Source organism: Nerophis lumbriciformis, linkage group LG10, assembly GCF_033978685.3.
Source record: "Nerophis lumbriciformis linkage group LG10, RoL_Nlum_v2.1, whole genome shotgun sequence".
NCBI classification, from domain to species: domain Eukaryota; kingdom Metazoa; phylum Chordata; class Actinopteri; order Syngnathiformes; family Syngnathidae; genus Nerophis; species Nerophis lumbriciformis.
The window spans coordinates 49376212-49394789 of NC_084557.2; the positions used below are offsets into that span (position 1 = coordinate 49376212).

The 18578-nt window shown below is 39.8% G+C and overlaps 1 protein-coding gene across 1 annotated transcript; it reads left to right on the top strand.

The window, feature by feature from the left end:
• The first annotated feature begins 379 nt into the window (after nucleotides 1-379).
• On the top strand, nucleotides 380-18305 carry snapc5 (small nuclear RNA activating complex, polypeptide 5). Its single transcript, XM_061969489.2, has 4 exons — nucleotides 380-519; nucleotides 6477-6589; nucleotides 11210-11290; nucleotides 17910-18305. Exons 2-4 carry the CDS (start codon nucleotides 6500-6502, stop codon nucleotides 18105-18107), a joined length of 369 nt encoding a protein of 122 aa, XP_061825473.1. The 5' UTR covers nucleotides 380-519; nucleotides 6477-6499; the 3' UTR covers nucleotides 18108-18305.
• The last annotated feature ends 273 nt before the right edge of the window (nucleotides 18306-18578 follow it).

The window sequence follows — 18578 nt, forward strand, 5'->3', positions numbered from 1 at the left end:
GTATACATATATTTATTTTATTTTATAAACCTTTATTTATAAATTGCAACATTTACAAACAATTGAGAAATAATAATAATCAAATAAGTACAAAAACAGTACAAAACAGCGCCAGGGGGTTGTAAACTCATTAAAGTAATACACATATATATATGTAACAAAGTGCAAAGCCTGGGTGTCGTACATTGAACTGCCAATGGGCTTTTGAAATTACGTCACTAAAATAACCAACCTTTTTAATAAATAAAATGGATGTGACTTTTTATCTCGTAAAGTGATGTTTCTTTACATGCTAAAAGTAAAACGCAACAATAAACAAATAACAAAATAATAAAAAAGCCCTTTTTGAGGGGGGCGGAAATGATGTAATGCAGCAGGAAGTAAGCCGGAAGCAAGGAGTGTGTACGTCTGATATTAGGCTTTCGTTGTTCTCAGCAGAAGTGCTGCTACAGGTTGTTACTGTGGAGCCTGGAGGATAGTCTTCACAATATGCAGCTGTAAACCTTCTTTTCCATTGAGGTAACGTCAATATTCTCAACTGAACGGTTTGGGAAATAACCTGTTGTTTTGACGATGCGTTTATCCTGAATGTTGAACCGTTAACTGTTTGTGTAGCCTTAAGTGTAACATTCATCCATGTAACATGCACATTAAGTGTAATATTCATCCATGTAACATGCACATTGAGTGTAATATTCATCCATGTAACATGCACATTAAGTGTAATATTCATCCATGTAACATGCACATTAAGTGTAACATTCATCCATGTAACATGCACATTGAGTGTAATATTCATCCATGTAACGTGCACATTAAGTGTAATATTCATCCATGTAACATGCACATTAAGTGTAATATTCATCCATGTAACATGCACATTAAGTGTAATATTCATCCATGCAACATGCACATTAAGTGTAATATTCATCCATGTAACATGCACATTAAGTGTAACATGCACATTAAGTGTAACATTCATCCATGTAACATGCACATTAAGTGTAACATTCATCCATGTAACATGCACATGAAGTGTTACATTCATCCATGTAACGTGCACATTAAGTGTAATATTCATCCATGTAACATGCACATGAAGTGTAACATTCATCCATGTAACATGCACATTAAGTGTAACATTCATCCATTTAACATGCACATTAAGTGTAATGTTCATCCATGTAACATGCACATTAAGTGTAATATGCATCCATGTAACATGCACATTAAGTGTAATATTCATCCATGTAACATGCACATTAAGTGTAATATTCATCCATGTAACATGCACATGAAGTGTAATATCCATCCATGTAACATGCACATTAAGTGTAACATTCATCCATGTAACATGCACATGAAGTGTAACATTCATCCATGTAACATGCACATTAAGTGTAATATTCATCCATGTAACATGCACATTAAGTAATATTCATCATGTAACATGCACATTAAGTAATATTCATCCATGTAACATGCACATGAAGTGTAACATTCATCCATGTAACATGCACATGAAGTGTAATATGCATCCATGTAACATGCACATGAAGTGTAATATTCATCCATGTAACATGCACATTAAGTGTAATATTCATCCATGTAACATGCACATGAAGTGTAATATTCATCCATGTAACATGCACATTAAGTGTAATATTCATCCATGTAACATGCACATTAAGTGTAATGTTCATCCATGTAACATGCACATTAAGTGTAATGTTCATCCATGTAACATGCACATGAAGTGTAATATTCATCCATGTAACATGCACATGAAGTGTAACATTCATCCATGTAACATGCACATTAATTGTAATGTTCATCCATGTAACATGCACATTAAGTGTAATATTCATCCATGTAACATGCACATTAAGTGTAATGTTCATCCATGTAACATGCACATGAAGTGTAATATTCATCCATGTAACATGCACATGAAGTGTGACATTCATCCATGTAACATGCACATTAAGTGTAATATTCATTCATGTAACATGCACATTAAGTGTAATATTCATCCATGTAACATGCACATTAAGTGTAACATGCACATTAAGTGTAATATTCATCCATGTAACATGCACATTAAGTGTAATATTCATCCATGTAACATGCACATTAATTGTAACATTCATCCATGTAACATGCACATTAAGTGTAACATTCATCCATGTAACATGCACATTAAGTGTAACATTCATCCATGTAACATGTACATTAAGTGTAACATTCATCCATGTAACATGCACATTAAGTGTAATATTCATCCATGTAACATGCACATTAAGTGTAATATTCATCCATGTAACATGCACATTAAGTGTAATATTCATCCATGTAACATGCACATTAAGTGTAATATTCATCCATGTAACATGCACATGAAGTGTAACATTCATCCATGTAACATGCACATTAAGTGTAATATTCATCCATGTAACATGCACATGAAGTGTAATATCCATCCATGTAACATGCACATTAAGTGTAATATTCATCTATGTAACATGCACATTAAGTGTAATATTCATCCATGTAACATGCTCATTAAGTGTAACATTCATCCATGTAACATGCACATTAAGTGTAACATTCATCCATGTAACATGCACATTAAGTGTAACATTCATCCATGTAACATGCACATTAAGTGTAACATTCATCCATGTAACATGCACATTAAGTGTAACATTCATCCATGTAACATGCACATTAAGTGTAATATTCATCCATGTAACATGCACATTAAGTGTAATATTCATCCATGTAACATGCACATTAGGTGTAATATTCATCCATGTAACATGCACATTAAGTGTAATATTCACCCATGTAACATGCACATGAAGTGTAACATTCATCCATGTAACGTGCACATTAAGTGTAATATTCATCCATGTAACATGCACATTAAGTGTAACATTCATCCATGTAACATGCACATTAAGTGTAATATTCATCCATGCAACATGCACATTAAGTGTAACATTCATCCATGTAACATGCACATTAAGTGTAATATTCATCCATGTAACATGCACATTAAGTGTAATATTCATCCATGTAACATGCACATTAGGTGTAATATTCATCCATGTAACATGCACATTAAGTGTAATATTCACCCATGTAACATGCACATGAAGTGTAACATTCATCCATGTAACGTGCACATTAAGTGTAATATTCATCCATGTAACATGCACATTAAGTGTAACATTCATCCATGTAACATGCACATGAAGTGTAATATTCATCCATGTAACATGCACATTGTGTGAATTATTCACCCATGTAACATGCACATTAATGTAACATGCACATTAAGTGCAATATTCATCCATGTAACATGCACATGAAGTGTAACTTTCATCCATGTAACATGCACATTAAGTGTAATATTCATCCATGTGACATGCACATGAAGTGTAATATTCATCCATGTAACATGCACATGAAGTGTAACATTCATCCATGTAACATGCACATTAATTGTAATGTTCATCCATGTAACATGCACATGAAGTGTAATATCCATCCATGTAACATGCACATTAAGTGTAATATTCATCTATGTAACATGCACATTAAGTGTAATATTCATCCATGTAACATGCACATTAAGTGTAACATTCATCCATGTAACATGCACATTAAGTGTAACATTCATCCATGTAACATGCACATTAAGTGTAACATTCATCCATGTAACATGCACATTAAGTGTAACATTCATCCATGTAACATGCACATTAAGTGTAATATTCATCCATGTAACATGCACATTAAGTGTAATATTCATCCATGTAACATGCACATTAGGTGTAATATTCATCCATGTAACATGCACATTAAGTGTAATATTCACCCATGTAACATGCACATGAAGTGTAACATTCATCCATGTAACGTGCACATTAAGTGTAATATTCATCCATGTAACATGCACATTAAGTGTAACATTCATCCATGTAACATGCACATGAAGTGTAATATTCATCCATGTAACATGCACATTGTGTGAATTATTCACCCATGTAACATGCACATTAATGTAACATGCACATTAGGTGTAATATTCATCCATGTAACATGCACATTAAGTGTAATATTCACCCATGTAACATGCACATGAAGTGTAACATTCATCCATGTAACGTGCACATTAAGTGTAACATTCATCCATGTAACATGCACATTAAGTGTAATATTCATCCATGTGACATGCACATGAAGTGTAATATTCATCCATGTAACATGCACATTAAGTGTAACATTCATCCATGTAACATGCACATTAAGTGTAATATTCATCCATGTGGCCGCAAGGTGGTTGGTGCCTGTCGTGGCGGTAATCCTAGAACCCGCTGGTGGACACCAGCGGTAAGGGATGCCGTCAAGCTGAAGAAAGAGTCCTATCGGGCTTTTTTGGCTCATAGGACTCCGGAGGCAGCAGACAGGTACCGACAGGCCAAGCGGTGTGCGGCTTCGGCGGTCGCGGAGGCAAAAACTCGGACATGGGAGGAGTTCGGGGAAGCCATGGAAAACGACTTCCGGACGGCTTCGAAGCGATTCTGGACCACCATCCGCCGCCTCAGGAAGGGGAAGCAGTGCAATGTCAACACCGTGTATGGTGAGGATGGTGTTCTGCTGACCTCGACTGCGGATGTTGTGGATCGGTGGAGGGAATACTTCGAAGACCTTCTCAATCCTACCAGCACGTCTTCCTCTGAGGAAGCAGGGCCTGGGGAATCTGTGGTGGGCTCTCCTATTTCTGGGGCTGAGGTTGCCGAGGTAGTTAAAAAGCTTCTCGGTGGAAAGGCCCTGGGGGTGGATGAGATCCGCCCGGAGTTCCTTAAGGCTCTGGATGTTGTGGGGCTGTCTTGGTTGACAAGACTCTGCAACATCGCGTGGACATCGGGGGCGGTACCTCTGGATTGGCAGACCGGGGTGGTGGTTCCTCTCTTTAAGAAGGGGAACCGGAGGGTGTGTTCCGACTATCGTGGGATCACACTCCTCAGCCTTCCCGGTAAGGTCTATTCAGGTGTACTGGAGAGGAGGCTACGCCGGATAGTCCAACCTCGGATTCAGGAGGAACAGTGTGGTTTTCGTCCTGGTCGTGGAACTGTGGACCAGCTCCATACTCTCGGCAGGGTCCTTGAGGGTGCATGGGAGTTTGCTCAACCAGTCTACATGTGCGTTGTGGACTTGGAGAAGGCATTCGACCGTGTCCCTCGGGAAGTCCTGTGGGGAGTGCTCAGAGAGTATGGGGTAACGGACTGTCTTATTGTGGCGGTTCGCTCCCTGTATGATCAGTGTCAGAGCTTGGTCCGCATTGCCGGCAGTAAGTTGGACCCATTTCCAGTGAGGGTTGGACTCCGCCAGGGCTGCCCTTTGTCACCCATTCTGTTCATAACCTTTATGGACAGAATTTCTAGGCGCAGTCAAGGCGTTGAGGGGATCTGGTTTGGTGGCTGCAGGATTAGGTCTCTGCTTTTTGCAGATGATGTGGTCCTGATGGCTTCATCTGGCCAAGATCTTCAGCTCTCACTGGATCGGTTCGCAGCCGAGTGTGAAGCGACTGGGATGGGAATCAGCACCTCCAAATCCGAGTCCATGGTTCTCGCCCGGAAAAGGGTGGAGTGCCATCTCCGGGTTGGGGAGGAGATCTTGCCCCAAGTGGAGGAGTTCAAGTACCTCGGAGTCTTGTTCACGAGTGAGGGAAGAGTGGATCGTGAGATCGACAGGCGGATCGGTGCGGCGTCTTCAGTAATGCGGACGCTGTATCGATCCGTTGTGGTGAAGAAGGAGCTGAGCCGGAAGGCAAAGCTCTCGATTTACTGGTCGATCTACGTTCCCATCCTCACCTATGGTCATGAGCTTTGGGTTATGACCGAAAGGACAAGATCACGGGTACAAGCGGCCGAAATGAGTTTCCTCCGCCGGGTGGCGGGGCTCTCCCTTAGAGATAGGGTGAGAAGCTCTGTCATTCAGGGGGAGCTCAAAGTAAAGCCGCTGCTCCTCCACATCGAGAGGAGCCAGATGAGGTGGTTCGGGCATCTGGTCAGGATGCCACCCGAAAGCCTCCCTAGGAAGGTGTTTCGGGCACGTCCGACCGGTAGGAGGCCACGGGGAAGACCCAGGACACGTTGGGAAGACTATGTCTCCCGGCTGGCCTGGGAACGCCTCGGGATCCCCCGGGAAGAACTGGACGAAGTGGCTGGGGAGAGGGAAGTCTGGGCTTCCCTGCTTAAGCTGCTGCCCCCGCGACCCGACCTCGGATAAGCGGAAGAAGATGGATGGATGGATTCATCCATGTAACATGCACATAAAGTGTAATATTCATCCATGTAACATGCACATGTGTTCCTACTTCAATATCAAACCAAACATTGTATAATTCAGTGTTATTTTGGCATGGTGTGAATGAAACAAATGAATACTCTATGCATTCCATTTAGCAGCTGGTGTGTAACCGGTAAAGATGCACAGCCGCTTGCAGGAGTTGAAGAAGGAAGAGGAGACCCTCCTCAAAATCAAAGTCATGCTCCAAGACCAGCTGAACAGGTTAAAGGTGAGCATTACATTTGTTAATAAACTGTCTTTGTATAGGGCAGCACGGTGGAAGAGGGGTTGGTGCGTCTGCCTCACAATACGGAGGTCCTGGGTTCGATCCTGCGCTTGTGGTCTTTCTGTGTGGAGTTTGCATGTTCTCCTTGTGACTGCGTGGGTTCCCTCCGGGTACTCTGGCTTCCTCCCACCTCCAAAGACATGCACCTAGGGATAGGCCCCTCCCACCTCCAAAGACATGCACCTGGGGATAGGCCCCTCCCACCTCCAAAGACATGCACCTGGGGATAGGTTGATTGGCAACACTAAATGGTCCCTAGTGTGTGAATGTTGTCTATCTGTGTTGGCCCTGTGATGAGGTAGCGACTTGTCCAGGGTGTACCCCGTCTTCCGCCCGATTGTAACTAAGATAGGCTCCAGCAACCCCCGCGATCCCGAAGGGAATAAGCGGTAGAAAATGGATGGATGGATGGATGTCTTTGTATTAGGGGTGTAACGGTACACAAAAATGTCGGTTCGGTACGTACCTCGGTTTAGAGGTCACAGTTCGGTTCATTTTCGGTACAGTAAGAAAACAACAAAATATAAATTTTTTGGTTATTTATTTACCAAATTTGTAAACAATGGCATAACATACATATACACACAGGGTCCATTGCCAGGATTAATGTGGTCAACATATATAAAATAAAAACTAAATAAGATAAGGCTCAGAATGGTTTCTTAACAAAACCTTTCGACATATAAAGTGCTTTTTTTTGATTGATTGATTGATTGGGACTTTTATTAGTAGATTGCACAGTACAGTACATATTCCCTACAATTGACCACTAAATGGTAACACCCCAATACGTTTTTCAACTTGTTTAAAGGGGAACATTATCACAATTTCAGAAGGGTTAAAACCATTAAAAATCAGTTCCCTGTGGCTTATTTTATTTTTCGAAGTTTTTTTCAAAATGTTACCCATCACGCAATATCCCTAAAAAAAGCTTCAAAGTGCCTGATTTTAACCATCGTTATATACACCCGTCCATTTTCCTGTGACGTCACATAGTGAAGCCAACACAAACAAACATGGCGCATAGAACAGCAAGCTATAGCGACATTAGCTCGGATTCAGACTCGGATTTCAGCGGCTTAAGCGATTCAACAGATTACGCATGTATTGAAACGGATGGTTGTAGTGTGGAGGCAGGTAGCGAAAACCAAATTGAAGAAGAAACTGAAGCTATTGAGCCATATCGGTTTGAACCGTATGCAAGCGAAACCGACGAAAACGACACGACGGCCAGCGACACGGGAGAAAGCGAGGACGAATTCGGCGATCGCCTTCTAACCAACGATTGGTATGTGTTTGTTTGGCATTAAAGGAAACTAACAACTATGAACTAGGTTTACAGCATATGAAATACATTTGGCAAAAACATGCACTTTGAGAGTGCAGACAGCCCAGTTTTCATCAATTAATATATTCTGTAGACATACCCTCATCCGCGCTCTTTTCCTGAAAGCTGATCTGTCCAGTTTTGGAGTTGATGTCAGCAGGCCAGGGAAGCTAGGGTCGATAGAGGGTTTAGCTCGCTCGTCTGCGGGAACAAACTGCCGCCATTGCTTGCCGTGCTACCGAGGTCCTTTGTCCCTGAATTGCTCACACACTCCGGCAGATTCGATGGGGGTCTGGCGGCAGATTTCTTTGACTTTATGGTTGGAAATGCATCTGCTTTGAGTGTCGCAGGATATCCACACATTCTTGCCATCTCTGTCGTAGCATAGTTTTCGTCGGTAAAGTGTGCGGAACAAACGTCCAATTTCTTGCCACTTTGGCATCTTTGGGCCACTGGTGCAACTTGAATCCGTCCCTGTTGGTGTTGTTACACCCTCCGACAACACACCGACGAGGCATGATGTCTCCAAGGTACGGAAAACAGTCGAAAAAACGGAAAATAACAGAGCTGATTTGACTCGGTGTTTGAGAAAATGGCGGATTGCTTCCCGATGTGACGTCATCGCTCCGAGAGCGAATAATAGAAAGGCGTTTAATTCGCCAAAATTCACCCATTTAGAGTTCGGAAATCGGTTAAAAAAATATATGGTCTTTTTTCTGCAACATCAAGGTATATATTGACGCTTACATAGGTCTGGTGATAATGTTCCCCTTTAAGTCGGGGTCCACGCTAATCAACATTAAACTGCCTCAAGTTGTTGCTCAGATTAAATAAAATGACAAAACTTGTCTTCTATATATAAAAAGTGTAACATTAAACAGTTTCAAGTCAACTCATCATGCTTAATTTATTACAGCATTTGGGAAGCCTGTAGTTTATTTATATGATGTAAATGTTATATTTTTATCAACATGTGATAGCAGGGACCCTGCCATTCAAAACTAGGCTGCTCCATTCCTAATGATTAATGTAACTATAGCTGAAAAAATGATACAATAGCAATAGGAGAGACTATTCATCCCTGAACACCATGGAGTTCATGTATGCACTTACATTATTATATCAACTATCAGAGACATTTAACATCATGTCCTTTTTTGCTGCTTCAACACAGCTCAATCAACACAGAAAAAGGTCAAGTGAAATAACAGACAGACAGGGCTTTGCTGTCCGTAACACACACACACACCGCAAAATTAGCTAACATTACGCCAGAAGTGAATTAGCCTTCACCTCAAGCCAGGACTGCGAGCGAGCTGAGCTGCAGTTTGTTTCTAGAAGGTCAACGGGCTCATAGTGATGTTACTAGTAGTTGACTGGGAGGTGTTTATTATATTTTGGGGAGAGTCCGCTGCCTGATGCTTACCTGCAAAACACCTAAATGCTTATCACGACGAGCACTGACTCCATGCGCTCTGAATACGCACTGCTGATTGGCTGTTACTGCTCTGTGTGTAACCAATCACATACCTGCCAACTACTCCGGTTTTCCCGTAATTAGTACGGTTTTCATCAACCTATTCCGGGTTACGGTTGCAGTGATAAAAAATACGTTTTTTCATTAATTTAAAAAAAAAAAAAAAAAATTTAAGTTTTATTCACGAAATCGCGTAGCAACAATGACAATCGACACTGCTTCCCGTAACTTCCTATCGAGCCATTCCGAATGCCATGCGCGAGGCTATTTATAGCACCGCTGCCAAGCACGAGGCACCAGTTGCCATTGTTTCCAAACGAGCGAACGATCATGGAATCAGCCGGAGAAAAATCGCAAACGAGTCTTAAACCGAAAAGAAAACTGCAGTCATTCCGTGAAGAATATTCAAAAGCCTATCCGGGAATAATTATCCGTTCCAAAAAGGGTGAAAACTACGCGAATTGCACCTTGTGCAGACAATATTTTTCGATCGGACACGGAGGAATTAGCGATGTAAAAGACCACGTTGGGACAAAAAAACACAAGTCTAATGCCGTTGCTAGCGATACAATTTGGATTTTAGCCACAAAAAGGTAATGACACCAATGTTATCTATTGGAATTGTTTAGTACTGTTATACTGTTAAAAGTGTTTATACTATTTATGCTTTCAAGTCCAAGTTGAAGAAATCTTGTTAAATGTTGACAGCATAACTACCAAAATACAGAAGTATGTCCTTAATATTTTTGCAGTGCTATTTCTGTTGAAAAGTTCAAATGATTACATTAGAGATGTGATGTGCCACTTTTCAAGTGTCTGATGGCTTCAATTCATTTTCATTAATTTTTCATATTTTGAATTCTTTTGAAAGGCTTACAAAGAAACTACTTTTGAATTGTAATTCCATGCTATTGACAGGACTATTAATTTTAATGAAGTTAGCTTACCATGTTTACAGTATGATAATTGTAATAGAAATGTGAATTTTAGGCACAGAATATTTTTTACAATTGAACAAGGCAGTAGATTATACAAGCTTGGACAGAAAGTTAATAATGACACCAATTTTCTTTTTTAATGGAATTGTTTAGTACTGTTTTACCATTTGTTTACTGTAAAAAGTGTTTATACTGTTTATACTTTCAATTAACAAATTGAAGTCTTGTGAAAGGTTGACAGGATAACTGGCATTAACTGTCAAAATAATTTCAAACTATTGAAGTTAGCTTACAGAATAAACATGTCAATCAACCCATATGATTTTTGCTGTAATATTTTTGTTTTGAAAAGTCACTGTGACTGATAGAAAAGTGATGGTTTTAGCAACATTTTAACCTGTCTGAATGTTAATAATCATTTTGCGTCGGGGGGCGCAGGAACCCCCCACCAGGACTTTGTCCTGGACCTACCGGGGCCTGCGGCCCCTGGACCCTGGCTACTAGGTTTTTCTGATTTCAAAAGTTGGCAGGTATGCAATCAGATGGTTGTGTGGGTGGGACAATGCTGGGTGCTGTGTAGAGGACTGACAGAGACAGGCAGAAGGAAGCGGAGCAGCTTGTTAAGACTTTAGCTTTGGCGGCTACTTAATATGTTCGTGTGGAAACTCGTTCGGTACACCTCCGAACCGAACCAAAACCCCCGTACCGAAACGGTTCAATACAAATACACGTGCCGTTACACCCTTACTTTGTATAGACAATGTGTTATATCCATATCAAATGATGTACGTTTAGTAATATTTATGTCATGTGTGTTTCAGTTTGAAGAAGGGGCCTTGAAATCAATAATTAAAGCTCAGACTGAGGAAGGAGTATCTGAATGCCCGTCTCCAGAAATTGAGGTACCGTACCAGAGAGTGTGCATCGAGAGTTTAAAATGTGGCTGACCTTACGGTGGCGTGCGTGGACAAATGTGCAGCAGCCTCCGAGCACAGAAATGACCAAAAAACACGCAATAAGCGTTAAACGCATGCAACAGGAGACTCTGCAAATTAAATACACAGCAATTATGTCAACAAAAATGTGCCCAAAACACAAAAGCCCCAAAACGGGTGCATGAAGAGAAATATTGCAAGTTTACAGAACCAAACGGAGGTTACCAGGAAGTTTTTGTCAGGCTTACAGGGGCACCAGACCTGAGAAATATATTTTTAAAGACTTCATATGTTACAGTATTATAGGGTTACTATTTTTTCTTTAAAGGGGCCACTATTACATTATGGACTAGACCAGGGGTCGGCAACTCGCGGCTCCGGAGCCGCATGCGGCTCTTTGATCACTCTGACGTGGCTCAGCTGCATACTTGCTGACCCCCCCCCCCCCGATTTTCCCGGGAGACTTCCGGATTTCAGTGCCTCTCGCAGAAAACTCCCGGGATTAATATTCTCCGATTTTCCCCCTTACAATAATAATAATAAGGGCGTGCCATGATGGTACAATATTTAGCACACTCTACAATCTGTACAAACAGCGTGGCAGCCCAGCCTCTTGGTATATGCATCTTCTGCTTGCACACGTAAATGACAGCAAGGCATACTTGGTCAACAGCCACACAGGTTACACTGACGGTGGCCATATAAAACAACTTTAACACTCTTACTAATAATGCGCCCCACTTTGAACCAAAACCAAACAAGAATGACAAACACATATCGGGAGAACATCTGCACCTTAACACAACAGAAACACAACAGAACAAATACCCAGAATCCCATGCAGCCCTGACTCTTCCGGGCTACATTTTACACCCCTGCTACAACCAAACCCCGCCACCACCCCAACCCTGCTCCCCCCCCTCTGTGCGTCGGTTGAGGTGGGCGGGGGTGTATAATGTAGCCCGGAAGAGTTAGGGCTGCATGGGATTCTGGGTATTTGTTCTGTTGTGTTTATGTTGTGTTACGGTGCAGATGTTCTCCCGAAATGTGTTTGTCATTCTTGTTTGGTGTGGCGCATTATTAGTAAGAGTGTTAAAAGTTTTTTATACCGCCACCGTCAGTGTAACCTTTGTGGTTGTTGACCAAGTATGCCTTGCTGTCACTTATGTGAGCAAACAGAAGCCCCACACAACGTGTGACTGGGCCGGCACGCTGGTTGTAGTGGGCGCTAAATGCTGTACCATCACGGTACGTTCGAGAGAATAATTGCCCTGAAATTCGTAGTCTGCCGGAAAAATCGTGAGGGTTGACAAGTATGACGCTGTCAAGCGGCATTCATGTAAAACCCGCGGGCCGCACTAACATTCAATTTTCATATTAAGGTGTGGGCCGCGTGTCTGAGACCCTTGGTTTATACATAGCACAAAGCAAAAAAAATAAATTTGTATGCAGTGTTATTTCATTTTAAATTTCAAATGATTTTTGTGGCTCCCATTGCTTTCTTTAATTTGCGAAACTGGTCAAAATGGCTCTTTGACTGGTAAAGGTTGCCGACCCCTGGACTAGACTCTCACAATACATACCTGCCAACTACTCCGGTTTTCCCGTAATTAGTACGGTTTTCATCAACCTATTCCGGGTTACGGTTGCAGTGATAAAAAATATGTTTTTTCATTAATTAAAAAAATATATAAAAAAAAAAGTTTTATTCACGAAATCGCGTAACAACAATGACAATCGACACTGCTTCCCGTAACTTCCTATCGAGCCATTCCGAATGCCATGCGCGAGGCTATTTATAGCACCGCTGCCAAGCACGAGGCACCAGTTGCCATTGTTTCCAAACCAGCGAACGATCATGGAATCAGCCGGAGAAAAATCGCAAACAAGTCTTAAACCGAAAAGAAAACTGCAGTCATTCCGTGAAGAATATTCAAAAGCCTATCCGGGAATAATTATCCGTTCCAAAAAGGGTGAAAACTACGCGAATTGCACCTTGTGCAGACAAGATTTTTCGATCGGACACGGAGGAATTAGCGATGTAAAAGACCACGTTGGGACAAAAAAACACAAGTCTAATGCCGTTGCTAGCGATACAAGTGGAAAACTTTCAACGTTTTTCGTCGCCCAAACAGATTCTTTGGATGTGATGAATGCCGAAGTTTTATTTACGGAGGCAATAATTGAACATGGACTTCCAATCGCACTGACTGCTTATCATAAAGTTACCATATCATTTTTGCAGTATGATCAATCTGATAGAATAAATTTGGATTTTAGCCACAAAAAGGTAATGACACCAATGTTATCTATTGGAATTGTTTAGTACTGTTATACTGTTCAAAGTGTTTATACTATTTATGCTTTCAAGTCCAAGTTGAAGAAATCTTGTTAAATGTTGACAGCATAACTACCAAAATACAGAAGTATGTCCTTAATATTTTTGCAGTGCTATTTCTGTTGAAAAGTTAAAATGATTACATTAGAGATGTGATGTGCCACTTTTCAAGTGTCTGATGGCTTTAATTAATTATCATTAATTTTTCATATTTTGAATTCTTTTGAAAGGCTTACAAAAAAACTACATTTGAATTGTAATTCCATGCTATTGACAGGACTATTAATTTTAATGAAGTTAGCTTACCATGTTTACAGTATGATAATTGTGATAGAAATGTGAATTTTAGGCACAGAATATTTTTTACAATTGAACAAGGCAGTAGATTATACAAGCTTGGACAGAAAGTTAATAATGACACCAATTTTTTTTTTAATGGAATTGTTTAGTACTGTTTTACCATTTGTTTACTGTAAAAAGTGTTTATACTTTCAATTAACAAATTGAAGTCTTGTGAAAGGTTGACAGGATAACTGGCATTAACTGTCAAAATAATTTCAAACTATTGAAGTTAGCTTACAGAATAAACATGTCAATCAACCCATATGATTTTTGCTGTGATATTTTTGTTTTGAAAAGTCACTGTGACTGATAGAAAAGTGATGGTTTTAGCAACATTTTAACCTGTCTGAATGCTAATAATCATTTGGCTACTAGGTTTTTCTGATTTCAAAAGTTGGCAGGTATGACAATATTATGTTAGATCAACTCGACGTCCATTGCACCGGTCGCCCAGGGGGGGTCTCCACATCTGCGGTCCTCTCCAAGGTTTCTCATTGTCATCCCATTGGGTTGAGTTTTTTTCTTGCCTTGATGTGGGATCTGAGCCGTGGATGTCATTGTGGCTTGTGCAGCCCTTTGGGACACTTGTGATAGGGCTAACTAAACTTAAATATTATATTACTATATTATATTATATATTATATTATATTATATATTATATTCATAGTATATATTATATATATAATATATTATATATATAATATATAATATAATATATTATAATATAATATATTATAATATATAATGTAATATATTATATATATTATACATTATAATATATATAATATATATTATATTATATTATTATATTATATTACTTAAATATTAAATATTAAATATTACTTAAACTTTGATATTACGCAAAAATAACTTTTCTTACCTATTGGTACCTGTAGCAATTTGCGCAAGTCTCGAAAATTTTAAATCAAACTGTGGAGGCATTGCTGAGATATTAATAAAACAATCTTGCATTCCTTCATACTTCCACAAAACAATCTGTTTGGAATGTTCCCCATTAGTGACGTTTTCCCCATTGGCGACATCAGCGAGTTCAGTTTTACCCGAAAAGTTTTGTGCCAGTCCGCCATTGTAGTCAATAAACTCCTCACATGCATCCTCCACTGTTGCTATTTCTAATATGAATTAGTGTATAGTTCTAACTCAAATCTGTCAATATACTCACTTAAGGCTGAAACGACGCGTCGACGTAGTCGACGTCATCGGTTACGTAAATACGTCGACGCCGTTTTTGTGCGTCGATGCGTCGCATATTTACGTCACACTACCGTCATGGCGGAGCGCAAAGCAGATGATGCGAGCGGTGCGAGCGAGGGGAAAAAAGCACGCCAAAAGTCGTCAAAAGTGTGGGAGTATTTCAATAAACGGCCTAATAATGTTGTAGCGGCGAACAGCTGTCTCGTCAGCTGACGCGCGAGCTCGCAACCGTGGCTGTTTAGCAACCAGCCAAACCCCACTTAATAAAATTATATTTTATCTTAGAGCACATCCGCATCCCTATTCACCTAGGCAACCCCAGGAAATGTATATAATTGGGCATTATTTCGGCCAGTCGGCTTATATGATCAGAGCCGATCAGTTTACGTTCACGCGCAGGTATAACGCGGCGCGCTCCCGTCTCATCTGCTTGTGCGCGAGCCCGGTAATTAGACCGCTGTGTCAAATCAAGGAGTACAAAAGACGCCAGCGCAGAGTGGAAAAAGGTTTAGTTCATTACAGAAAACCCAGAGTTGTGCCAAAAGTGTACCAAAACCAATAGCTGAACGGACAGCCGGTAAGATTGCACTTTAGTTGTCTTTGTGGGTGTGGCGCACCTGTTGCGCTGGTGAGATTGGGGGGGGGATTTGTGTGCATGTAGCGTGCTTAGTCTGGAGGCTAAATACACACAGTGTGTTATGTAACTGTTGTTTAGTGTTGATATTCTTTGCTTAGTTTGATAAATGTTGGAGCAGTTTGCTTCATCAGGAGGGTGAAGTCGCTCAACTTAAAGTGTTGGATTTAACTGTGTTGGATCATTGGCTGCTGGTGAGGGCATAGAAAAAGGGGCATTTTTCTACCAGTAGACGGCGTTTAAGATTGAGTGTTTCACTGCTAAATTAATAATATATTTATATTGAATATGGATTTTAAATATGTATCTAAATAGGTGGTTAATTGGTTAGGTATTTATGTATTTGCATATTGGGTTTTCTGCTGCATTTATCTATTGTGTTTCTGGGTTTAAATGTATTTTATATGTATCTTGGTGCATTTATGTTGAGACAATTTATTTAAAATCTGTTTTAACTTAAAGGGAAAAGATGTGTCCATTTTCTTGCACTTGTTTAATGGTTAAGAGTTTGATAGCCTAATTAATAATTGTAAATTATGGGATTGATAATTGATTGATTTTTTACAGCATGTTAATCTTGTGGTGTTTTGTCCTTAAAAGTTTTTCACCTACTAAAGAATCAAATCAAATCAACTTTATTTATAAGCTAAAGAAGCTAAAGGCTACTAAAGGCTACTAAAGACAGCTAATGACAGCTAAAGAAACTAAAGTCTACTAAAGTCTACTAACACTGCTAGACTGCTAAAATGACTAAAGAAGAAAAAAGAAGCTGCTTCTTCGTTGGAAAAACTGTTGCAAACTAAAGGAAAATAAAAGGACAAAGTAACTACGGTCTGGTCTTTTGAGTGAAATCCAGAAGCCACATTCAGCATTGGTACATCCCTTCAAGTGTGGGATAAGCACAGCGAAAAAAGCAAAACACTTGACAGTTGTTGTATGCACACTGTGTCGAGCGGAATATGGCCTATCATAGCAGCACAACGGCTATGAAGGAACATTTGAAAAGAAAACACCCGACAGCGTTCTTGCCATCACCATCAACTAGTCAATCGTCCGCGTGAGTATACGTTGTCATCATTACACAAAAACATGAATGTGTCATTTGTATCTGCGTTGTAAATTCATAAACTAAAACACTGTTTCGCTCTGAGAGGAGCGTTTGGCGTGCCTGTTCAGTGTTTACAAAGACGCGCTCCTCTTTAACGCTAACGTTAACTAGTTGTGCAAATACCTTTTACAACATTAACAGTTACATATACTATGTACAAACCAACAATTAACTTTCACTTTAATCATACTGTCATTGTTGAGCAAAATAAGCAATACTTTTACTTTTGTTGAAATGTTTACACTGTTACAGAATATTTCCTTTTGCACTTTTTTGTATTGGATGTTTATCTTTATTTTTGCACATTTTAAAGCAAAATAAGCAATACTTTTACTTTTGAAATGCTTATACTATTGCAGAATATTAAGATTTGCACTGGATGTTTACTTTTATATTTGCACATTAAAAAGCAAATAAGCTACTTTTAATTTTGTTAAATGTTAAAAGTTTTAAATGTTTACATTGTTACAGAATATTTTGTCATGTTGTTGTCAATGTTGACTGAGTGGCCATACTTTTTTTTTTGTAAATAAAAGTCATGCCTTTTGAAAAAACTGGCCAACATTTATTTTTTCATCTTCATTTTAAATTAAAAAAATAATCGGTAAAAGGAAAAATAATCTATAGATTAATCGAAAAAAATAATCTATAGATTAACCGATTAATCGAAAAAATAATCTATAGATTAATCGATAGAAAAATAATCGTTAGCTGCAGCCTTAGTGCTAAGTCAGGACAGCACAACCTGACCATGTAAGGAGATGTTCATGTGGAGGTGACCAGAAAACAACCTCTGTAGGTTGTACCTTAAATGTTGGCATGAAAATAGACATGAAGTCTCTCCTCCAGGATAGAGCTATCACTTTTGCATTCTGGAAAAATACGGCACATGAATCTGAGAGTGAGTCCATGAAAAAGCTGCATATTCACACCCTTTTGCTCTTTCCAGACCAACATCAACCTCGACGACGAGAACACGATCAACTGCACCAAGCTTCTGCTGAACACTGCTACAGATTATGACATGGAAGACGACGACGAGGAGGAGGAGGAGGAGGAGGAGGAAGACGAGGAGAACAATGAAGATGGTGACAACGCGTTTGGTTTTGCACCTAATGAGGATGAAGAAGAAGACGACGATTACTGAGCCGCACAAATGCTTAACGTGGCTTTGTTGTTTCTAGATTTGTTAACCTGTGTATTACTTTCGTGTGAGAAGGTATATTTATTGTCATGGAGCGTGTAGCAGTCGGCTTGATGTGCGGTGCTCATGGTCTCCTCTATTCAACTTCATGAGGATCGTCACACCAAAGTAAAGCAGTAGGTGCTTACACTCTATCAGGTGTTAAAATGTGCCTGTTCGCATGAAACAGTATGGCTGGGCCACATGGGGAATTGCATTAGCACAAAATAAACATTTTGTATTTGTTTTTATGTTGTATATGAATATTTTCATTTATTGTTGCATTTTATTGCTAATTATGACAAAAGGTACGGCGATGCTTTTTTTTCGGATTGGAATAAAGTGTTAGACAGTTCTTGTCCTTTGTCTGTACAGATGCCTCACTGAGCCAATAGTCATGTTTTTTTTATTCCCGTTCTGACCCGGGCCAATGGG

Bases quoted from the DNA above. Each gene is read 5' to 3' on its own strand.
- snapc5 (XM_061969489.2), top strand. From the start codon at position 6,500: ATGCACAGCCGCTTGCAGGAGTTGAAGAAGGAAGAGGAGACCCTCCTC. The intron at 6,590-11,209 runs GTGAGCATTACA...TGTGTGTTTCAG, and splicing joins ACCAGCTGAACAGGTTAAAG to TTTGAAGAAGGGGCCTTGAA. The intron at 11,291-17,909 runs GTACCGTACCAG...TGCTCTTTCCAG, and splicing joins GCCCGTCTCCAGAAATTGAG to ACCAACATCAACCTCGACGA.